A 23,457-nucleotide genomic window follows, 5' to 3' on the forward strand; every position below is an offset into this window, starting at 1 on the left:
GTCATTTTCGTCACTAGCCGTTCGCCAAGCTGACGGTTATTTTTTCCACTGTCTCTCTTCGCCGCCTAGAGCGAGTGCACTTCTGACACCATGTTGTGTTGGGCTCTTTTAATAAAACTCCTCGTTTAGGCGATAACGTGGAACCCCACCATCTTTATTCCAGCTCACTCTATATCCATTACATAGCATCACTTGCTCTCTAGAAGGGTAAGTACTGCCGCCTAGTGGCGCATGATATTCACCAATATACATTACACCACAGATAAAATACTAAAATCAGAGGAGATCCACCCAGAAAAAAGAAGCCAGAGAAAACAACCTCAACTCCAGAACAGGCAGAAACGACAACATAACATCAATGACACGACAGTGAACTGAGGAAAACCGAGGACTTAAATACACAGACTGATGAGGATGATATTTAGAGACCGGTGAGTGAACAGCTGGACATAATTGCACTAACGATATACAGGTACACAGGCTGAAACAGGAAATGGGAAGTGAAAAACATGGAAGTGGCAAAATAAAGTGAACATGACAAAACAGAAAACACTGGGTCAACGACCCAGGAAACCTAAAAACCAGGTGTTATTACTGCCGACGTGATATATAATTTTACTGTATTTATGTTTACCTTTAGCCAGCAGTTTTAAATTTCCCTCAATGTCGCCTTCTCTGGCCCCAGGAAGACAATTGACTATGGTTGCCGGTGTGTCTAGCTTCACATGTCTGAGAACAGAATTCTTGTCTGGCTCTTGATGAAGGTGGTCACACTTTCTCCCTCTCCCTTCCCTTATCCTTCCTGCTTGGCTTCCTCATGTCTCTGTCTAGTCTTGTCTACTTTTCTCCCTCTACCCTGGAGGAGTCTCACAGTCTGTACTCTAAAACCAAAAAGAGGAATTATGGATTTGGTCAACTGGTCACTGAATACAAATGACACCCTATCCTACACCTGTAGCTTGCCATCTCCAGTGTGTGAATGGGTGGATGACTAAATGTGTAAAGTGATATACAAATACAGGCCATTTACCCTCTCCTCAACGAGAAGCCTGGGTTTGCGAGAGCCCACGTGTCCTGGAGGGCCGGATACACAATAGACGGGTGGAAGGACTGGAGCGTGGTGTGCTTGGTGGGACTGTCGATCGAGGACATTGAAGACATCTACCTTTTTGGAACCATGATAACAAGGTTCTTGCTGATCGGCGCTGGCTTGGCCCTGGCTTAGCGAAGAATAAAGAAAGCTGAAACAGCTGCTCAAATCCCCACAAGGCTGCCCGCAATGTTGATTTGATTGATAGAACAAGCTGTGGCTTCTCAGATTGGGCTCATTAGACACAGCACGACATCTTGGTGTAGCTGGAAAACAGTGTGGAGAGGCTCACAGCTCTTCAACGGGAATGGTGAGGAACCAGTGTTGGACGTTAGATGGAGTGTAAAATTGACATGCCGTGGTTACTAAAGCACACTAAAGCAAGAACACTACCATTGTTTCATGAGGCCACAATATTGGTGCCAACTGCAGTCTTAAGGCTGGAGCTGAAGATAACAAACAATTTCTCCCCAGATAAAAAAAACTGTGTTTAGACTCTTCGTTCCAAACACCCTTGTATGCTTATCTCCAAGGCCGAGTCGAACGGCGGGTCCCAGCGCTGGATTGAATAGCTGCAGGGCAGGATGGCTGTGTGTGGCCATTTTCCTGCAGGGCAACTTGCATGTGACAAATAAAGGCTTTCTTGATTTGACTTGACTTGACTTGACTTGAATTGCCAATTACCGGAGTTTGACCCCCGGAGGGTATGTCGCCAAGTGCGGAAAAATTGTTAGACACATAAACAGGTTGGTGATGCACTTGGGGCTTCTGTTTGAGACTATGCTTCCTCCTCACCATCACCTAGCTGCCCTCTTTCCTCAGCTGCTTGGCACTTGCCAGGGGACTGCTAGCGGGGACTACGCTACCTTTGGCTGCACCGAGTACAGTGGCCTGTCTAGCTACGGGTGTATCAAGGCTGCCTATCCGAGTCTCCAATTCGGTAATTCTGGCCTCCAGAGCTGCAAATAGGATGCATTTATTACAAGTAAAATTACTGTTAAAGGAGGCCGAGGACTAAATAAACATCTGACACAATGAGGAGGAAAGTGTAGGAGGGACAGGTGAACAGGGCATGCTGCTAGCAAGTTGGCTACAAGCTAAGCAAAGCTAGTGAAACATTAAAGACACTTTAGAATAGATGTTGATTTCATTACTTGGCTATCTATCTTTGTATGGATGTCTCTACCACCAAAATTGTTATTTAACATTCTAGGGTGCCCATAAAGAAAATGTCAGAGTTAGATGCATTATATAAGATTTATTTACACAGAGAGGTGTGGTGTGAAGAACAGGAGACATTATTCTGACTTGACTGAACAGAGAACAAACATAGTTTATTTACTAACATTTTATACACACAGCAGCGTCCAAAATGTCAACTTATATATCTCTTTTTGACATCCAGCAGTCCAGCTTTATATACTCTTTATATACTCTCATACCATATCTTGTCAATTCAAACTGGCCTATGAAATAGTCCTTCCAGAGAGGAAAAAACAACAACAACAAAGGCAATTAGTTTTCATAAATAATCCCAACATCATCAATTACTTGTAAAATCGAAGCAGACATGTTGTACTGTATATACACATACACAATTTAAAGGTCATTTTTAAAATTCTCTAATTACTTCATAATTTCTGCAAATGGTTGACCAACCAAACTCCTACTCTTGTCAGCTTGCATCCTAAAAAAGGAGGCGGGCTTGATGACAAGATGGCTGCCACAGAGGTTTGACCTGAGTAACTTACACCAAACGTCCTGCCTCTATCTTGGTGCATAGGTTTGTTTAGCACTCATTTTAAACAACCCACCATAGGTGAGATGGGAAGGACTTAGTGCCTCCTAAGAATTTTACTTTTTTTTCCTGTTTCAACATCACCTTCTGTATATCTGTATACCTCTGAGCTTGTGCACTGGCATACCATTGCAAGGGTGATAAAATCCAACACGATTCTACACTCAAGATTTCAAGGAGCTTCATTGTTCATTCACATCACATGTTTTACATGAGGTGTAATGAAATTACAGACACATGGTCCAAGAGCGAAAGGAAACAGAATAATGAAGAAAGAGAATTTTAAAAAGTAAATAAATAAATAGTTTTTTTTAAACAAAACAACACCCCCCCCCCCACCCCCCCCCCAAAAAAAGTATCAAGTACTAAATCGCCTGCATTTGTATAGTGCTTTTCTAGTCCCTAAGGACCCCAAAGCGCTTCACACTACATTCAGTCATTCACCCATTCACACACACATTCACACACTGGCGATGGCAAGCTACATTGTAGCCACAGCTGCCCTGGGGCACACTAATCAGAAGTACTAAAACAAATAGAGTGCAACTACCTGAGTATGGAGTATGGATATAGAAATGTAGGTATAAATATAGGTATAAATACTTTAGCAGTAAAAGGGAATGATGAAGAGCATTGATAAAGTGACAGTGTCAATAAGTGTCAGTAGTGATTAAGGTGCTACAATATCTCTTTTTCCATTATGTGTCTTCAATCCAGCTTCAATGGCTGTGGCTCAAACCACCAGGTTACAAAAATTGAGAGGTGGGCGACCATCTGAAACCCCAGAAATACTGTGGTAAAACCAAAAGAGACAACCCTTAAACTTAACCCATTTATGGGAACAACAGAGCAGTTTGACAGAAAGGCCAACCTATCATTTACAAGTGATTCTGTCCTTTATATAGCTGAGGTGAGTTTTAACCTAGTTCATATTTCGGGGGTTAATTCAGTGATTGTGTGAAGTTGCTCTCTAATGGAGCGTCCCGCCACACCACCTGGTTTTAGAGCTGAAGAAGCTTATCAGATGAAACACCTTCTTCCAAGATGCTTAGACTACCATGACCTCATGGTAGTCTAAGCATCTTGGAAGAAGGTGTTTCATCTGATACCTTGACCTGGATGACTGAGAACCTACACAGACATCTAATGCTAGATGTTTTTCTCCACAGTTCAACTCTGAGAAAAAGCGAGGATGAACTGAACTCACTGAGGAACAGGTACTGTACATGCTGTTACGGTCATTTCTTCATGTCTTAAGAAGACTCAAATGTTTAATCACATTATGTAATTCATGTAGAGGCAGACACAGTTAATTTCTGTTTTCACAGCATGTCAGATGTGCCATAGTTCTAGTATTACTCCAGGCTGTTTTCCTCCTATAGCATCAGAGGCTCAAACCCTTATTGAATCATCCATAAATAAGTGATGTGTTTCTAAAATAAACTGTTAGTGATCTGAAAGGCAATGTGGAAATCAGCCGTACCAAAGATCATACTTAACACAATCATGAATATTATTGAGTCTGTGGTCTGACAAGTTTACTCAACTAACCTTTAGTGATCTTTTTAAACAGTAACAGAGAACTGGAAAAGAAACTTCAAGGGACGATGTAAGTGTTACTCTCATTAACTCTGCAGTAATGTACATATGACACAGTGACCAGCACAAACCTAAAGGCTCAGATACTTTAGTAACAGGGACATTGTTGGTCAGGGAACCAGAGACAAACAGGAGCTCAGTCACAGCACTAGACATCAAGGATCAGACACTGCAGTAAAAATCAAAACCCCTGGCTCAGATACAATACTAAAATCAGAGGAGATCCACCCAGAAAAAAGAAGCCAGAGAAAACAACCTCAACTCCAGAACAGGCAGAAACGACAACATAACATCAATGACACGACAGTGAACTGAGGAAAACCGAGGACTTAAATACACAGACTGATGAGGATGATATTGAGAGACCGGTGAGTGAACAGCTGGACATAATTGCACTAACGATATACAGGTACACAGGCTGAAACAGGAAACGGGAAGTGAAAAACATGGAAGTGGCAAAATAAAGTGAACATGACAAAACAGAAAACACTGGGTCAACGACCCAGGAAACCTAAAAACCAGGTGTTATTACTGCCGACGTGATATATAATTTTACTGTATTTATGTTTACCTTTAGCCAGCAGTTTTAAATTTCCCTCAATGTCGCCTTCTCTGGCCCCAGGAAGACAATTGACTATGGTTGCCGGTGTGTCTAGCTTCACATGTCTGAGAACAGAATTCTTGTCTGGCTCTTGATGAAGGTGGTCACACTTTCTCCCTCTCCCTTCCCTTATCCTTCCTGCTTGGCTTCCTCATGTCTCTGTCTAGTCTTGTCTACTTTTCTCCCTCTACCCTGGAGGAGTCTCACAGTCTGTACTCTAAAACCAAAAAGAGGAATTATGGATTTGGTCAACTGGTCACTGAATACAAATGACACCCTATCCTACACCTGTAGCTTGCCATCACCAGTGTGTGAATGTGTGTGTGAATGGGTGGATGACTAAATGTGTAAAGTGATATACAAATACAGGCCATTTACCCTCTCCTCAACGAGAAACCTGGGTTTGCGAGAGCCCATGTGTCCTGGAGGGCCGGATACACAATGGACGGGTGGAAGGACTGGAGCGTGGTGTGCTTGGTGGGACTGTCGATCGAGGACATTGAAGACATCTACCTTTTTGGAACCATGATAACAAGGTTCTTGCTAATCGGCGCTGGCTTGGCCCTGGCTTAGCGAAGAATAAAGAAAGCTGAAACAGCTGCTCAAATCCCCACAAGGCTGCCCGCAATGTTGATTTGATTGATAGAACAAGCTGTGGCTTCTCAGATTGGGCTCATTAGACACAGCACGACATCTTGGTGTAGCTGGAAAACAGTGTGGAGAGGCTCACAGCTATTCAACGGGAATGGTGAGGAACTAGTGTTGGACGTTAGATGGAGTGTAAAATTGACATGCCGTGGTTACTAAAGCAAGAACACTACCATTGTTTCATGAGGCCACAATATTGGTGCCAACTGCAGTCTTAAGGCTGGAGCTGAAGATAACAAACAATTTCTCCCCAGATAAAAAAAAACTGTGTTTAGACTCTTCGTTCCAAACACCCTTGTATGCTTATCTCCAAGGCCGAGTCGAATGGCGGGTCCCAGCGCTGGATTGAATAGCTGCAGGGCAGGATGGCTGTGTGTGGCCATTTTCCTGCAGGGCAACTTGCATGTGACAAATAAAGGCTTTCTTGATTTGACTTGACTTGACTTGAATTGCCAATTACCGGAGTTTGACCCCCGGCGGGTATGTCGCCAAGTGCGGAAAAATTGTTAGGCACATAAACAGGTTGGTGATGCACTTGGGGCTTCTGTTTAAGACTATGCTTCCTCCTCACCATCACCTAGCTGCCCTCTTTCCTCAGCTGCTTGGCATTTGCCAGGGGACTGCTAGCGGGGACTACGCTACCTTTGGCTGCACCGAGTACAGGGGCCTGTCTAGCTACGGGTGTATCAAGGCTGCCTATCCGAGTCTCCAATTCGGTAATTCTGGCCTCCAGAGCTGCAAATAGGATGCATTTATTACAAGTAAAATTACTGTTAAAGGAGGCCGAGGACTAAATAAACATCTGACAGAATAAGGAGGAAAGTGCAGGAGGGACAGGTGAGCATGGCATGCTGCTAGCAAGTTGGCTACAAGCTAAGCAAAGCTAGTGAAACATTAAAGACACTTTAGAATAGATGTTGATTTCATTACTTGGCTATCTATCTTTGTATGGATGTCTCTACCACCAAAATTGTTATTTAACATTCTAGGGTGCCCATAAAGAAAATGTCAGAGTTAGATGCATTATATAAGATTTATTTACACAGAGAGGTGTGGTGTGGAGAACAGGAGACATTATTCTGACTTGACTGAACAGAGAACAAACATAGTTTATTTACTAACATTTTATACACACAGCAGCGTCCAAAATGTCAACTTATATATCTCTTTTTGACATCCAGCAGTCCAGCTTTATATACTCTCATACCATACCTTGTCAATTCAAACTGGCCTATGAGATAGTCCTTCCAGAGAGGAAAAAACAACAACAACAAAGGCAATTAGTTTTCATAAATAATCCCAACATCATCAATTACTTGTAAAATCGAAGCAGACATGTTGTACTGTATATACACATACACAATTTAAAGGTCATTTTTATAATTCTCTAATTACTTTATAATTTCTGCAAATGGTTGACCAACCAAACTCCTACTCTTGTCAGCTTGCATCCTAAAAAAGGAGGCGGGCTTGATGACAAGATGGCTGCCACAGAGGTTTGACCTGAGTAACTTACACCAAACGTCCTGCCTCTATCTTGGTGCATAGGTTTGTTTAGCACTCATTTTAAACAACCCACCATAGGTGAGATGGGAAGGACTTAGTGCCTCCTAAGAATTTTACTTTTTTTTCCTGTTTCAACATCACCTTCTGTATATCTGTATACCTCTGAGCTTGTGCACTGGCATACCATTGCAAGGGTGATAAAATCCAACACGATTCTACACTCAAGATTTCAAGGAGCTTCATTGTTCATTCACATCACATGTTTTACATGAGGTGTAATGAAATTACAGACACATGGTCCAAGAGCGAAAGGAAACAGAATAATGAAGAAAGAGAATTTTAAAAAGTAAATAAATAAATAGTTTTTTTTAAACAAAACAACACCCCCCACCCCAAAAAAAGTATCAAGTACTAAATCGCCTGCATTTGTATAGTGCTTTTCTAGTCCCTAAGGACCCCAAAGCGCTTCACACTACATTCAGTCATTCACCCATTCACACACACATTCACACACTGGCGATGGCAAGCTACATTGTAGCCACAGCTGCCCTGGGGCACACTAATCAGAAGTACTAAAACAAATAGAGTGCAACTACCTGAGTATGGAGTATGGATATAGAAATGTAGGTATACATATAGGTATAAATACTTTAGCAGTAAAAGGGAATGATGAAGAGCATTGATAAAGTGACAGTGTCAGTAAGTGTCAGTAGTGATTAAGGTGCTACAATATCCTTTCTTTTTCCATTATGTGTCTTCAATCCAGCTTCAATGGCTGTGGCTCAACCCACCAGGTTACAAAAATTGAGAGGTGGGCGACCATCTGAAACCTCAGAAATACTGTTGTAAAACCAAAAGAGACAACCCTTTAACTTAACCCATTTATGGGAACAACAGAGCAGTTTGACAGAAAGGCCAACCTATCATTTACAAGTGATTCTGTCCTTTATATATCTGAGGTGAGTTTTAACCTAGTTCATATTTCGGGGGTTAATTCAGTGATTGTGTGAAGTTGATCTCTAATGGAGCGTCCCGCCACACCACCTGGTTTTAGAGCTGAAGAAGCTTATCAGATGAAACACCTTCTTCCAAGATGCTTAGACTACCATGACCTCATGGTAGTCTAAGCATCTTGGAAGAAGGTGTTTCATCTGATACCTTGACCTGGATGACTGAGAACCTACACAGACATCTAATGCTAGATGTTTTTCTCCACAGTTCAACTCTGAGAAAAAGCGAGGATGAACTGAACTCACTGAGGAACAGGTACTGTACATGCTGTTACGGTCATTTCTTCATGTCTTAAGAAGACTCAAATGTTTAATCACATTATGTAATTCATGCAGAGGCAGACACAGTTAATTTCTGTTTTCACAGCATGTCAGATGTGCCATAGTTCTAGTATTACTCCAGGCTGTTTCCCTCCTATAGCATCAGAGGCTCAAACCCTTATTGAATCATCCATAAATAAGTGATGTGTTTCTAAAATAAACTGTTAGTGATCTGAAAGGCAATGTGGAAATCAGCCGTACCAAAGATCATACTTAACACAATCATGAATATTATTGAGTCTGTGGTCTGACAAGTTTACTCAACTAACCTTTAGTGATCTTTTTAAACAGTAACAGAGAACTGGAAAAGAAACTTCAAGGGACGATGTAAGTGTTACTCTCATTAACTCTGCAGTAATGTACATATGACACAGTGACCAGCACAAACCTAAAGGCTCAGATACTTTAGTAACAGGGACATTGTTGGTCAGGGAACCAGAGACAAACAGGAGCTCAGTCACAGCACTAGACATCAAGGATCAGACACTGCAGTAAAAATCAAAACCCCTGGCTCAGATACAATACTAAAATCAGAGGAGATCCACCCAGAAAAAAGAAGCCAGAGAAAACAACCTCAACTCCAGAACAGGCAGAAACGACAACATAACATCAATGACACGACAGTGAACTGAGGAAAACCGAGGACTTAAATACACAGACTGATGAGGATGATATTGAGAGACCGGTGAGTGAACAGCTGGACATAATTGCACTAACGATATACAGGTACACAGGCTGAAACAGGAAACGGGAAGTGAAAAACATGGAAGTGGCAAAATAAAGTGAACATGACAAAACAGAAAACACTGGGTCAACGACCCAGGAAACCTAAAAACCAGGTGTTATTACTGCCGACGTGATATATAATTTTACTGTATTTATGTTTACCTTTAGCCAGCAGTTTTAAATTTCCCTCAATGTCGCCTTCTCTGGCCCCAGGAAGACAATTGACTATGGTTGCCGGTGTGTCTAGCTTCACATGTCTGAGAACAGAATTCTTGTCTGGCTCTTGATGAAGGTGGTCACACTTTCTCCCTCTCCCTTCCCTTATCCTTCCTGCTTGGCTTCCTCATGTCTCTGTCTAGTCTTGTCTACTTTTCTCCCTCTACCCTGGAGGAGTCTCACAGTCTGTACTCTAAAACCAAAAAGAGGAATTATGGATTTGGTCAACTGGTCACTGAATACAAATGACACCCTATCCTACACCTGTAGCTTGCCATCACCAGTGTGTGAATGTGTGTGTGAATGGGTGGATGACTAAATGTGTAAAGTGATATACAAATACAGGCCATTTACCCTCTCCTCAACGAGAAACCTGGGTTTGCGAGAGCCCATGTGTCCTGGAGGGCCGGATACACAATGGACGGGTGGAAGGACTGGAGCGTGGTGTGCTTGGTGGGACTGTCGATCGAGGACATTGAAGACATCTACCTTTTTGGAACCATGATAACAAGGTTCTTGCTAATCGGCGCTGGCTTGGCCCTGGCTTAGCGAAGAATAAAGAAAGCTGAAACAGCTGCTCAAATCCCCACAAGGCTGCCCGCAATGTTGATTTGATTGATAGAACAAGCTGTGGCTTCTCAGATTGGGCTCATTAGACACAGCACGACATCTTGGTGTAGCTGGAAAACAGTGTGGAGAGGCTCACAGCTATTCAACGGGAATGGTGAGGAACTAGTGTTGGACGTTAGATGGAGTGTAAAATTGACATGCCGTGGTTACTAAAGCAAGAACACTACCATTGTTTCATGAGGCCACAATATTGGTGCCAACTGCAGTCTTAAGGCTGGAGCTGAAGATAACAAACAATTTCTCCCCAGATAAAAAAAAACTGTGTTTAGACTCTTCGTTCCAAACACCCTTGTATGCTTATCTCCAAGGCCGAGTCGAATGGCGGGTCCCAGCGCTGGATTGAATAGCTGCAGGGCAGGATGGCTGTGTGTGGCCATTTTCCTGCAGGGCAACTTGCATGTGACAAATAAAGGCTTTCTTGATTTGACTTGACTTGACTTGAATTGCCAATTACCGGAGTTTGACCCCCGGCGGGTATGTCGCCAAGTGCGGAAAAATTGTTAGGCACATAAACAGGTTGGTGATGCACTTGGGGCTTCTGTTTAAGACTATGCTTCCTCCTCACCATCACCTAGCTGCCCTCTTTCCTCAGCTGCTTGGCATTTGCCAGGGGACTGCTAGCGGGGACTACGCTACCTTTGGCTGCACCGAGTACAGGGGCCTGTCTAGCTACGGGTGTATCAAGGCTGCCTATCCGAGTCTCCAATTCGGTAATTCTGGCCTCCAGAGCTGCAAATAGGATGCATTTATTACAAGTAAAATTACTGTTAAAGGAGGCCGAGGACTAAATAAACATCTGACAGAATAAGGAGGAAAGTGCAGGAGGGACAGGTGAGCATGGCATGCTGCTAGCAAGTTGGCTACAAGCTAAGCAAAGCTAGTGAAACATTAAAGACACTTTAGAATAGATGTTGATTTCATTACTTGGCTATCTATCTTTGTATGGATGTCTCTACCACCAAAATTGTTATTTAACATTCTAGGGTGCCCATAAAGAAAATGTCAGAGTTAGATGCATTATATAAGATTTATTTACACAGAGAGGTGTGGTGTGGAGAACAGGAGACATTATTCTGACTTGACTGAACAGAGAACAAACATAGTTTATTTACTAACATTTTATACACACAGCAGCGTCCAAAATGTCAACTTATATATCTCTTTTTGACATCCAGCAGTCCAGCTTTATATACTCTCATACCATACCTTGTCAATTCAAACTGGCCTATGAGATAGTCCTTCCAGAGAGGAAAAAACAACAACAACAAAGGCAATTAGTTTTCATAAATAATCCCAACATCATCAATTACTTGTAAAATCGAAGCAGACATGTTGTACTGTATATACACATACACAATTTAAAGGTCATTTTTATAATTCTCTAATTACTTTATAATTTCTGCAAATGGTTGACCAACCAAACTCCTACTCTTGTCAGCTTGCATCCTAAAAAAGGAGGCGGGCTTGATGACAAGATGGCTGCCACAGAGGTTTGACCTGAGTAACTTACACCAAACGTCCTGCCTCTATCTTGGTGCATAGGTTTGTTTAGCACTCATTTTAAACAACCCACCATAGGTGAGATGGGAAGGACTTAGTGCCTCCTAAGAATTTTACTTTTTTTTCCTGTTTCAACATCACCTTCTGTATATCTGTATACCTCTGAGCTTGTGCACTGGCATACCATTGCAAGGGTGATAAAATCCAACACGATTCTACACTCAAGATTTCAAGGAGCTTCATTGTTCATTCACATCACATGTTTTACATGAGGTGTAATGAAATTACAGACACATGGTCCAAGAGCGAAAGGAAACAGAATAATGAAGAAAGAGAATTTTAAAAAGTAAATAAATAAATAGTTTTTTTTAAACAAAACAACACCCCCCACCCCAAAAAAAGTATCAAGTACTAAATCGCCTGCATTTGTATAGTGCTTTTCTAGTCCCTAAGGACCCCAAAGCGCTTCACACTACATTCAGTCATTCACCCATTCACACACACATTCACACACTGGCGATGGCAAGCTACATTGTAGCCACAGCTGCCCTGGGGCACACTAATCAGAAGTACTAAAACAAATAGAGTGCAACTACCTGAGTATGGAGTATGGATATAGAAATGTAGGTATACATATAGGTATAAATACTTTAGCAGTAAAAGGGAATGATGAAGAGCATTGATAAAGTGACAGTGTCAGTAAGTGTCAGTAGTGATTAAGGTGCTACAATATCCTTTCTTTTTCCATTATGTGTCTTCAATCCAGCTTCAATGGCTGTGGCTCAACCCACCAGGTTACAAAAATTGAGAGGTGGGCGACCATCTGAAACCTCAGAAATACTGTTGTAAAACCAAAAGAGACAACCCTTTAACTTAACCCATTTATGGGAACAACAGAGCAGTTTGACAGAAAGGCCAACCTATCATTTACAAGTGATTCTGTCCTTTATATATCTGAGGTGAGTTTTAACCTAGTTCATATTTCGGGGGTTAATTCAGTGATTGTGTGAAGTTGATCTCTAATGGAGCGTCCCGCCACACCACCTGGTTTTAGAGCTGAAGAAGCTTATCAGATGAAACACCTTCTTCCAAGATGCTTAGACTACCATGACCTCATGGTAGTCTAAGCATCTTGGAAGAAGGTGTTTCATCTGATACCTTGACCTGGATGACTGAGAACCTACACAGACATCTAATGCTAGATGTTTTTCTCCACAGTTCAACTCTGAGAAAAAGCGAGGATGAACTGAACTCACTGAGGAACAGGTACTGTACATGCTGTTACGGTCATTTCTTCATGTCTTAAGAAGACTCAAATGTTTAATCACATTATGTAATTCATGCAGAGGCAGACACAGTTAATTTCTGTTTTCACAGCATGTCAGATGTGCCATAGTTCTAGTATTACTCCAGGCTGTTTCCCTCCTATAGCATCAGAGGCTCAAACCCTTATTGAATCATCCATAAATAAGTGATGTGTTTCTAAAATAAACTGTTAGTGATCTGAAAGGCAATGTGGAAATCAGCAGTACCAAAGATCATACTTAACACAATCATGAATATTATTGAGTCTGTGGTCTGACAAGTTTACTCAACTAACCTTTAGTGATCTTTTTAAACAGTAACAGAGAACTGGAAAAGAAACTTCAAGGGACGATGTAAGTGTTACTCTCATTAACTCTGCAGTAATGTACATATGACACAGTGACCAGCACAAACCTAAAGGCTCAGATACTTTAGTAACAGGGACATTGTTGGTCAGGGAACCAGAGACAAACAGGAGCTCAGTCACAGCACTAGACATCAAGGATCAGACACTGCAGTAACAATCAAAACCCCTGGCTCAGATACTGTTGTGTTGGGCTCTTTTAATAAAACTCCTCGTTTAGGCGATAACGTGGAACCCCACCATCTTTATTCCAGCTCACTCTATATCCATTACATAGCATCACTTCCTGTCTAGAAGGGTAAGTGCTGCCGCCTAGTGGCGCATGATATTCACCAATATAGATTACACCACATCCCCCTTACTGAAGTCAGACTGGTACATTCTTTTGTTCTTCAAACAAACATAACTGCATAATAGTTTTTTTCCAATACAGACATACCCCAACATTTCAGGAAACATAACCTCAGTACTTTCACAACACTTTTTTTCTTTTCCACCTGTAACGGAATAAACACTTTTCATTCTTTTCCACATGTAACAGAACAACACCTTTGTTTCCTTTCAACATGCTACACTTAAAACCCCCAACTTAGCATTTGAAACACACTTTCTCTTTTTCAACCAATCAGTTTCACAGATCAAGTCTTTTCGGTTTAACCACCTCCCTACCAGACCGGGTTCTAACCACACCTGGTGTATGTATGGGGTGCGCTTGGCTCAGAAACTGTCTCTATAGGAGTAGCTTGGATCTGTGTTCTTTCGGTTTGAGCCTCAGTTTCCGGCATCGGCACAAGATGACTGCGGTTCCTTCTACCAGTCCCTTGTGGCCCACTGATGATGTACGATCGTGGAGTCGGGTGGACTGCTGTCACTGTGCCCTGTGCTCTGGTATCCGTGATCCAGACTGGTTGTCCTGGCAACAGTTTATCCAGTTCTCTTGTTCTATGTCTCTTGTTAAAACTTTCGGTTTGTCTCAGCCGTTTCTCTCTCTCTGAACAACTAACCTGTTGAAAATCAGGCAGACAGGGCTGTAAGGTTTCAGGAAGCATCGGCAAGGTAGTACGAAGCCTACGCCCCATGAGAAGTTGAGCCGGGCTGTAGCCATTTGCCAGTGCTGTTGTTCTGTATGCCAGCAACGCCTTGTATGGATTGCTAGCTTTTTTGAGGAGATTCTTGACGGTCTGGACGCCTCTCTCCGCTTCGCCGTTGCTCTGCGGGTACCTGGGACTACTGGTAACATGCTCAAAGCAGTAGTCCTTTGCAAAGTCTCTCATTTCTTGACATGCAAATTGTGGCCCATTATCAGTGATCAATACTTCAGGTATGCCATGGCGTGCAAATATTGACTTTAAATGCACAATCACATTGGCTGAGCGAGTTGGGCTGAGTTGAGCAATCTCGACATATCTCGAGAAGTAATCCACTACTAACAGATAGTTTTTGTCTTTTAGTGTGAACAGATCAGCTCCCAAGTTCTGCCATGGCCTCTCAGGTAAACGTGTGGGCATAAGAGGTTCCCTCACAATAACTCTCTCCTGAATGCACAGCCTGCACTTAACGACGAGTTCACCGATCAGGTTACTCAGGCCTGGCCACCACACTGCTTGTCGCGCACGTTCTCTACACTTGACTACTCCTTGGTGTCCCTCGTGTATTTTGTCCAGAACTGCGTTTCGCATGTTTGCAGGTATGACCAACCTTGTACCTCTCAGTAGTAGTCCACTGTGTACACTGAAAACTGCTCTTTCAGACCAGTAGTGCTTTACCACTCCCTGCAGCTGGTTCCTGTCTGGCCAGCCCTCTGCACAGTACTTCATGACTTGCGAACAGACGCTGTCAGACTGCAGCTGCTCACGGAGATCTGAAAGGTATTTGCTGCTAGTAGGAAGGCCCTCCAGCACTGTGTCAACGTAGATATCAGTGTCCTCCATAAGGTCATTGTCTCTGGGAATCACGTTGCCTGCCAACGGCAACCGTGACAGCGTGTCAGCTGTGGTGAGGCTTTTGCCTGGAATGTGCCTTATAGTGTAAGAATACCTCATTAGGCCCATTCGGAATCTCTGTATCCGTGGTGGAAGCAAATCCAGGGCTTGTCCTCTGAGTAGGCTCACTAGTGGCTTATGGTCGGTCTCAAGCTCAAAGTGTAGCCCTAAAATAAAGTCACTGAATCTTTCACAGGCCCAGGTGAGCACTAGCGCTTCTTTTTCCAGCTGAGCGTAGCGCTGCTCTGTGGCTGTCAATGATCGCGAGGCATACGCGACAGGTGACCACACATCATTGTTTTTCTGTAGTAAGACTGCCCCCAACCCGTATGAAGAAGCATCTGCTGAGATCTTCTGGGGTTTGTTTGGGTTGTAGAGCTGTAGCACTGGTGCAGATGACAGTTCTTGTTTTAAACTATTAAAGGTGTTTTGTTGCTCATGCCCCCAGTACCACATGTTTTTAGTTGAAAGCAAGTCTCTCAGTGGTTTGTCTTTCTCAGAAAGGTTTGGGATGAATTTCCCCAGCTGGTTCACCATTCCTAAGAAGCTCCTAAGCTCACTCACGGTGCTTGGCTCTTTCATCTTCTGCACCGCGCTAGTTTTGTCAGGGCCAGGGCTCATGCCTTCAGATGACACAATGAATCCTAAGAATTTCACTGCTCTTCTGCCAAACTCACATTTTGACATGTTCAGGGTGACGCCTGCCTTCTCTGCACGGTCGAGGACAGCGTGGAGTCTCATGTCGTGCTCCTCTCTCGTAGATCCCCAGACCAGGATGTCGTCCATGTGGCATACGACTCCCGCGAGGCCAGCTGTCACTTCTGTCACCATCATGTTTTGGAAATGCTCTGGTGCACTGGAAATACCAAATGGCAAACGGTTGAAATGGTACCTCCCAAATGGCGTAATAAACGTGGTGAGGAGAGCAGATTCTTTGGATAGCGGTATTTGCCAAAAGCCCATGTTAGCATCGAGCTTGGAGAAATACTGCGCCCCTGTGAGCATGCCTAGTGTTTGGTCGACAGAGGGAAGGATATATCTGTCACGGCACACCGACCCATTTAAAGGTGTCATGTCCACGCAGATGCGGACTGTCTCTTTGTCCTTTTTAGGGGCTACGACCATGCCGCAACACCAGTCTGTGGGCTCCTCCACACGACTGATCACCCCCAACTGTTCCATCCTCTGTAGCTCTGCTTTGACTTTGCCCAGTAGTGGGAGCGGAACACGCCTGGGCACTTTCAGTGAATAAAGTTTAGCGTCGGGCTTCAGCTTAATCGTGTACGGTTTTTGAACGAGCCCGAGCCCATCCCATAGCTTCGGGTACGCTTTCTTCACTGTCTCAAGGTCAACATTGTCCATTCGGGCAATTAATTTCAGTCTCACAGAAGCTGTCCTGCTTAAGAGAGCTACACGCAGGTTTCTGACTACGTAGATCGTCTCTGCAGTGCTCCTGTCACTGTAGGAAATATCCTCCTTTGTGGACCCGAGCACGGTCAGTGCTGCACCTCCTGGTCCATACAGTGGCTTTTCAGCTTTTTGCAGATGCTCGTTTGGCTGCTTAATGTCTTTGAATGTCTCTTCTGAGATAGCTGTGACATCAGCTCCCGAGTCTAATTTGAAGGTCATGCTTTTGCCTCTCACGCAGATGTTAGCAAGCCACGGGTCTTCTCCTGAATCCAGTTCACCTAGGAAGAGTCCATCTGCACAGTCTGCCACCTCATGCACAGCTGTAGACCTACAAACTCTCCCGTAGTGTCCACGTTTCCCGCAGTTGTGGCATTCTGCATTTTTAGCTGGGCACTGTGCTGCTGGGTGCATCTGTGTTTTTCCACATTTAAAACACGTTTTATTCTCTTGTTTTGTTATTTGTGGTTTTCGTGGCCTAAACTGCTTGTGCTCTCTGCTTCTGAATTTATTTGGCTGTGATTTTCTGTCATGCATGGCATCCATGGCTGTTTTGCCTGTGCTGCCTTCGCCTCTGAGGTCAGTTTGCTGTCGTTTTATTTCCTCAGATTGTCTCGCCATTGTGATAGCTTTCGTTAGCGTCAAATCTTTGTTGAGCTGCATTCTCTCCGACAGCGATGAATCTTTAAGACCCACAACGAGCCTATCCCTCAAAAGTTCATCGTGGAGTTCACCATATTCACAGTTTTCAGCGAGAGCATATAGAGCTGTTATGAAGGAGCCAACTGTTTCTGCTGGCTGTTGTACTCACTTATTAAACTTAGCTCTTTCTGTCATGTAACGGTGTGTGGCAGGCAGGAAAATAGGACCCAAACGCAAACTCACGGGAAAAAAGGACTGAACTCAAAATGCAGCTTTAATGCTGACAAAAAGGTGACAAAAGATAACGGTGATACAAAAGCAATAGAAAACTAAACTGGGAGAAGCTAATTGTAACACATACCAGAAGACACGGGGAGAATCACACACAGCATGAGGGACGACGCGACACTGACTCAGAGAAACACAGGGTTTAAATACACTGGGAAGTAACGAGGGGAATGAGACACAGAAGGAGGGCACAGCTGGGAGAAATCAGGAGTGACGAGACAAGCAAAGCAGGACACATTCACATAAGACACAGACCTTCAAAGTAAAACAGGAAGGATCACACAGAGACGCGAACTTGACACAGTGGAGACAGCAACTAAGAAACACAGAGACATAAACCATAAGGCAGAGGTCTAAGAACCAAAATACGCGGAGGGAAATACTCAGCTTGGAATACAAGAGACTAGACTAGAGGGAGTAACAAAAGACCAACCATGAGAACATAATGCACAATGCAGAGTGACAGAAAACAAGAAACTCAAACATGCAAAGACACACAATTACACAGAACAGAGGGGACACAGAGAGACATGAAGGGCAAGGGATCAAAACTAGAAGCCATAGAATAAATCACACACACACACAAGTACAATAATACAAAAACCACAAAGAACTAAAAACGCTGGGTCAGGAGACCCAGGACCGTGACACTTTCGTAAATCACATTGTTTCTGGGAACAAAATGTCGGTCCCCCCCCCCCCCGCAAGGGCTGGCTCCAGACAGCCCAAACACAGAAAAACAAAGCCAAACAGAAAAAAACCCAGGGCGGGCGGCGGGGGCCCAGGACGGAGGGCCCGGAACAGAAAACAAAAGAAGAGCACAGCAAACACCGGAGCCCAAGAACACAACCCAAACACAGTGCAGATCAGGGGGCCGACCATGCGGACGGCAACGGCGGAGACGTGGAAACAGTTCAGGGGGCCGGCCGCGCGCAAGGCAACGGCGGCGACGTGGAAACAGTTCAGGGAGCCGGCCGTGCGCAAGGCAACGGCGGCGACGAAGGAGACGATGGAGCAGTTCAGGAGGCCGGCCGCGTGAAAGGCAGCGGCAGCTCCCCAGTGTCAGGCGTACTGGCCGAGGCCCGGTGGGCACAGGACCAGTCGAGGCGGGACTAGACGAGGCAGGACCAGACGAGGCAGGACCAGACGGACCAGACGAGACAGGACCAGCCGGCGGCGTGGCAGCCACAGGCGACGGAGCCGGACCAGGCGGCGGCGTGGCGGCCACAGGCGACGGAGCCGGACCAGGCAAAGGCGATGACGGAGCCGGACCAGGCGATGACGGGGCCGGACCAGGCGATGACGGGGCCGGACCAGGCGATGACGGGGCCGGACCAGGCGATAACGGGGCCAGACCAGGCGAAGACGAAGACCCGGCGGCGGCCGGACCAGACGAGGATGACGACCCGGAAGTGGCCGGACCAGGCGGGGCTGCAGAGGCTGGACCAGGTGGAGCTGCAGAGGCTGGACCAGGCGGAACTGCAGGAGCTGTGGCCGGACCAGGCGGAGCTGCAGGAGCTGAGGCCGGACCAGGCGGAGCTGCAGAGGCTGAGGCCAGACCAGGCGGAGCTGCAGAGGCTGAGGCTGGACCAGGCGGAGCTGCAGAGGCTGGAGCTGGACCAGGCGGAGCAGAAGCAGAAGCCGAAGCTGGACCAGGCGACGGCGAAGCAGGAGCTGAGCCTGAGGCCGGACCAGGCGACGCACAGGCTGAAGCTGGACCAGGCGGAGCAGAAGCCGAGGCTGGACCAGGCGACGCACAGGCTGAAGCTGGACCAGGCGAAGCAGAAGCCGAGGCTGGACCAGGCGACGGCGAGGCGGCCGCAGGTGGCGGCTGGACGGGCTCCTCTGGCCCTCCAGCTGACGTGGCGTGGGGCTGGACGGGCCCCTCGGGCCCTCCAGCTGACGTGGCATGAGGCTGGACGGGCCCCTCGGACCCTCCAGTGGAGACAGGAGGCTGAACGGGCCCCTCGGACCCTCCAGCGGAGACGGGTGGCTGAACGGGCCCCTCGGACCCTCCAGCGGACGAGGTAGATGGCGGCGCGGGAGCTGCGGAGTCCTGGATGAGCTCATCCGAGCTCCCAGCAGGAGCTGATGCAGAGCCAGAGAGATTTGGGACCCCTGGCTGAATGTTAAGCTGACCAGAGGACCGTACTGCTATCGGGGACTGGGCCAATGGTTCAGGTGCGAGCTGAGCTACCGGAGACGCGGGGAGCTGAGCTACTGGAGATGCGGGTGAGAGTGGGAGTTGAGCTACTGGACACGCGGGTGAGAGTGGGAGCTGAGCTACTGATGGTGGTGAAGTAGATAACTGCACGGGAGACTGAACTGAGGGCGTCTGCACTGGCACAGGGGACTGAACTGGTGTCTGTTGTAACGGAGGTGGTGGGAGTGGAGTTGATGACTTCACGGGGGAATGAACCAGAGGTGAGTGCACAGGAGACTGAGCTAGAGGTAGAAGTGATAGTTGGGGGGAAAGTGGAGCTGGTGATTGAGTGGATGACTGTGCTAAGGGAGGCTGCGCTGGGGACACTGGAGACTGCGCTGGGGAAAACTGAGCTGCAGGGGAATGCACTAGAGACTGCAGTGACGGTTGTGGTGAGAGTGGAGTTGGTGGTTGAGTAGACAACTGAGCTAAGGTCGACTGTCTTCATCAAGATGGCGGCGCGCACAGACGCAGCGGCCCGTAGCTCCTACACTTTTGCACTTTTGGTGGTACTGTGTATTATTTCACACAGTCTGGGGTTACTTCAATACAACAGAGATGATCTACTACAACTAAGCCGTGGAGATCTTCAACTAACATCCGAGTATCTCATCCCCCCGGAGATCGTTAAGCAACCCCCGGGGCTACCCGCAACAGCAAGCCGCAGGAGGAGACGTTGCGAGCGGAGGCAGAAGAGAGGCAGGCGGGGAGGCCTGTGGGCACGGCTAAAGACTAGTCCGTTTAAACCACCACTCCCGATCATATTCCTCTCCAACGCCCGTTCAATCCGTTACAAACTGGATGAAATACGACTGCAGATCGCCACTCGACGGACTTTTAATAACTGTTCATGCATGATTTTCACTGAAACCTGGCTGGACAGCGCCATTCCCGATGCGGCTATTGATCTAGCAGGCCGCACCGCCTATCAAGCCGACAGGTCTGCGGACTCGGGTAGGAAGACTGGCGGGGGGCTGTGCATCTATATTAACAACTTTTGGTGCACGAACGTCACGGTTACGGAAAGACTGTGCAGTACAGAGGTAGAACTGTTGGTGTTAAAGTGCCGTCCATTCTATCTCCCTCGGGAATTTTCTGCCGTTTACATCTGCGCTGTTTACATTCCACCAGATGCTAATGCTAAGCTAGCGTTAGCACAATTGAGCAGCAGCATCAATAACAGCCTGGTAGCACACCCGGACAGTGTCTTTATAGCGGCTGGGGATTTTAACCACGCGGACCTGAAATCTGTACTTCACAATTTCCACCGTAATGTGAAGTGTGCTACCAGAGGAGATAGAACGTTGGACCAGGTGTACACCAACATGGCGAATGCATACAGAGCCCAGGCTTATCCCCACCTGGGTCTGTCAGACCATCTCTCCCTTCTGCTACACCCAATATACACACAAAAGATCAAGAGCACTGGGATTACAACCAAAACCGTGAGAACATGGCCGCAGGATGCTATTCCGATGCTTCAGGACTGTTTCCACTGCACAGACTGGGATGTATTCAAGGTGCAGGACACTGACAATCGTGTCGCATTGGACAGTTACACCTCCACTGTCTTGGACTACATCTGTTTCTGTGTGGACAATGTAACAACTTGGAAACGATTCCGTGTGTTCCCTAATAATCCACCCTGGATGACACACGGAGTTCAACAACTTATTCGAACGAGGAACAACGCTTTCAAATCCGGGGACCAGGAGGCATACAGTGCTGCCAGGGCCAACCTGAGAAGAGGCATCAAGACTGCCAAGCAGCAGCACAGGAGGCGTATCGAGGCCAGGTTTGAGAACAACACAAACCCAAGGCAGGTCTGGGAGGGCATCAGGGCTATCACGGACTACAAAAGGAGAACACCATCACCCTCAGCCGACAGTTCTACTCTGGCTGAGGATCTAAATCTCTTTTATGCCCGTTTTGATAGGGAGAACACCGACCCTGTCCTGTCCCCTCTCCCCTCAACCGATCCTGCTCCAGTCCTGAGCACTCATGAGCTGAGGCGTGTGTTCCGGAGCATTAACACCAGGAAGGCGGCCGGGCCAGATGGAGTGCTGGGCCGGGTGCTAAAAGACTGTGCTGCGGACCTGGCGGACGTCTTCACCTCTATATATAACACCTCGTTGTCCTGTTCACTGGTACCATCCTGTTTCAAAGCAGCAACCATCGTTCCCATCCCAAAACAGTCAAATGTCACATGTCTGAACGATTTCAGACCTGTGGCACTCACCCCCATTCCCGCCAAATGCCTGGAGAGACTGGTCATTAAACACATCAGAGCTGCTTTTCCACCATCCCTGGACTCGCACCAGTTTGCATACAGGGAGAACCGGTCAACCGAGGATGCGATCGCCACAGTGCTGCACACATTACTGAAGCACTTGGAACACAGGAACACCTATGCACGGCTCCTCTTTGTAGACTACAGCTCGGCTTTTAATACCATCCGGCCATACAAACTCCGTCCCAAACTCCACCAACTGGGACTTAACTCCTCTCTGTGCAACTGGATTGTGGACTTCCTCACTAACCGTAGACAGAGTGTCAGAGTGGGTAAGAACACCTCTTCCACCCTTGTGGTCAACACCGGTGCCCCTCAGGGGTGTGTTCTGAGCCCTCTGCTATACACTCTCTTCACCCATGACTGTATTTCCTCCTGCGCGTCCAATCTCATTGTTAAGTTTGCCGATGACGCTACAGTGCTCGGACTTATATCCAACAACGATGAGACAAACTATAGGACAGAGGTGCAACAACTACAGTCATGGTGCCACGACAATAACTTGGTCTTCAACACCAAAAAGACCAAGGAGATCATTGTAGATTTCCGGAAGAAGGGTCATAACAACCATCTGCCTCTCTTCATTGGCAGTGAGGCGGTGGAGAGGGTGAGCAGTTTTAAATTCTTGGGGGTAACTGTGACCGAGGACCTGTCCTGGGGCAACCATATCACCTCAGTTGCACGGAAGGCCCAACAGCGCCTCTACTACCTGAGGAGACTGCGGAGCGCACACATTCCCAGATCTCTGATGTTGAACTTTTACAACTGTGCCATCAGCAGCGTTCTGACGTATGGATTTCTAGTGTGGTTCCCCAGCTGCACCAAGGCCGATCAGCAAGCACTCCAGCGGGTGGTGAAAGAAGCTGGCAGAATTATTGGAACAAGTCTGCCAGAGATCAGTAATATCTTCCCCACTCGCTGTCTGAGGAGGGTGCACAGTATCCTGCGGGACCAACATCACCCTGCGCGCCACCTTTTCCATCTGCTGCCCTCAGGGAGAAGGTACAGGTCTATACAGGCCAGAACATCCAGACTGGCCAACAGCCTGTATCCACAGGCTGTGAGGCTCCTGAACTCTCTGCCCCCCTCTCACGGACAATAACCATATCCAACTTCTTAATAGCAATGAACTGGTCTGCATTGGTGCATCATATCTTTATTCTCTTCCCCCTCCTGCCCCCCACCCTCTTTCTTAAATAGATAACTATCATATCTGATATCATATCTCACAGTACAATAATATTGAATGGGTTGCATTGTTGTACTTTGTCATGTTTCTCAGGTCTTTGTCTGAATTTCTACGAACATTACTTGTCATGTTCTCATGTTAT

General features: G+C 46.2%; 1 protein-coding gene across 7 annotated transcripts in view; it reads left to right on the forward strand.

Annotated features, from left to right (window-relative positions):
* Positions 1-23,457, forward strand: part of LOC309704975 (uncharacterized protein) — a 136,599-nt gene that overhangs the window by 71,495 nt on the left and 41,647 nt on the right. For 3 of the 7 annotated variants that reach the window (XM_082530536.1, XM_082530541.1, XM_082530539.1), the window contains 6 exons: positions 4,058-4,105; positions 4,462-4,497; positions 8,461-8,508; positions 8,865-8,900; positions 12,864-12,911; positions 13,268-13,303. In XM_082530536.1, the coding sequence (XP_082386662.1) occupies positions 4,058-4,105; positions 4,462-4,497; positions 8,461-8,508; positions 8,865-8,900; positions 12,864-12,911; positions 13,268-13,303 (252 nt within the window). The remainder of the gene's footprint in view (positions 1-4,057; positions 4,106-4,461; positions 4,498-8,460; positions 8,509-8,864; positions 8,901-12,863; positions 12,912-13,267; positions 13,304-23,457) is intronic. The other 4 variants (XM_082530540.1, XM_082530542.1, XM_082530538.1 and 1 more) reach the window with 3 other exon arrangements.

Source organism: Aulonocara stuartgranti (assembly GCF_965226115.1).
Source record: "Aulonocara stuartgranti genome assembly, chromosome: 4".
NCBI classification, from domain to species: Eukaryota; Metazoa; Chordata; class Actinopteri; order Cichliformes; family Cichlidae; genus Aulonocara; species Aulonocara stuartgranti.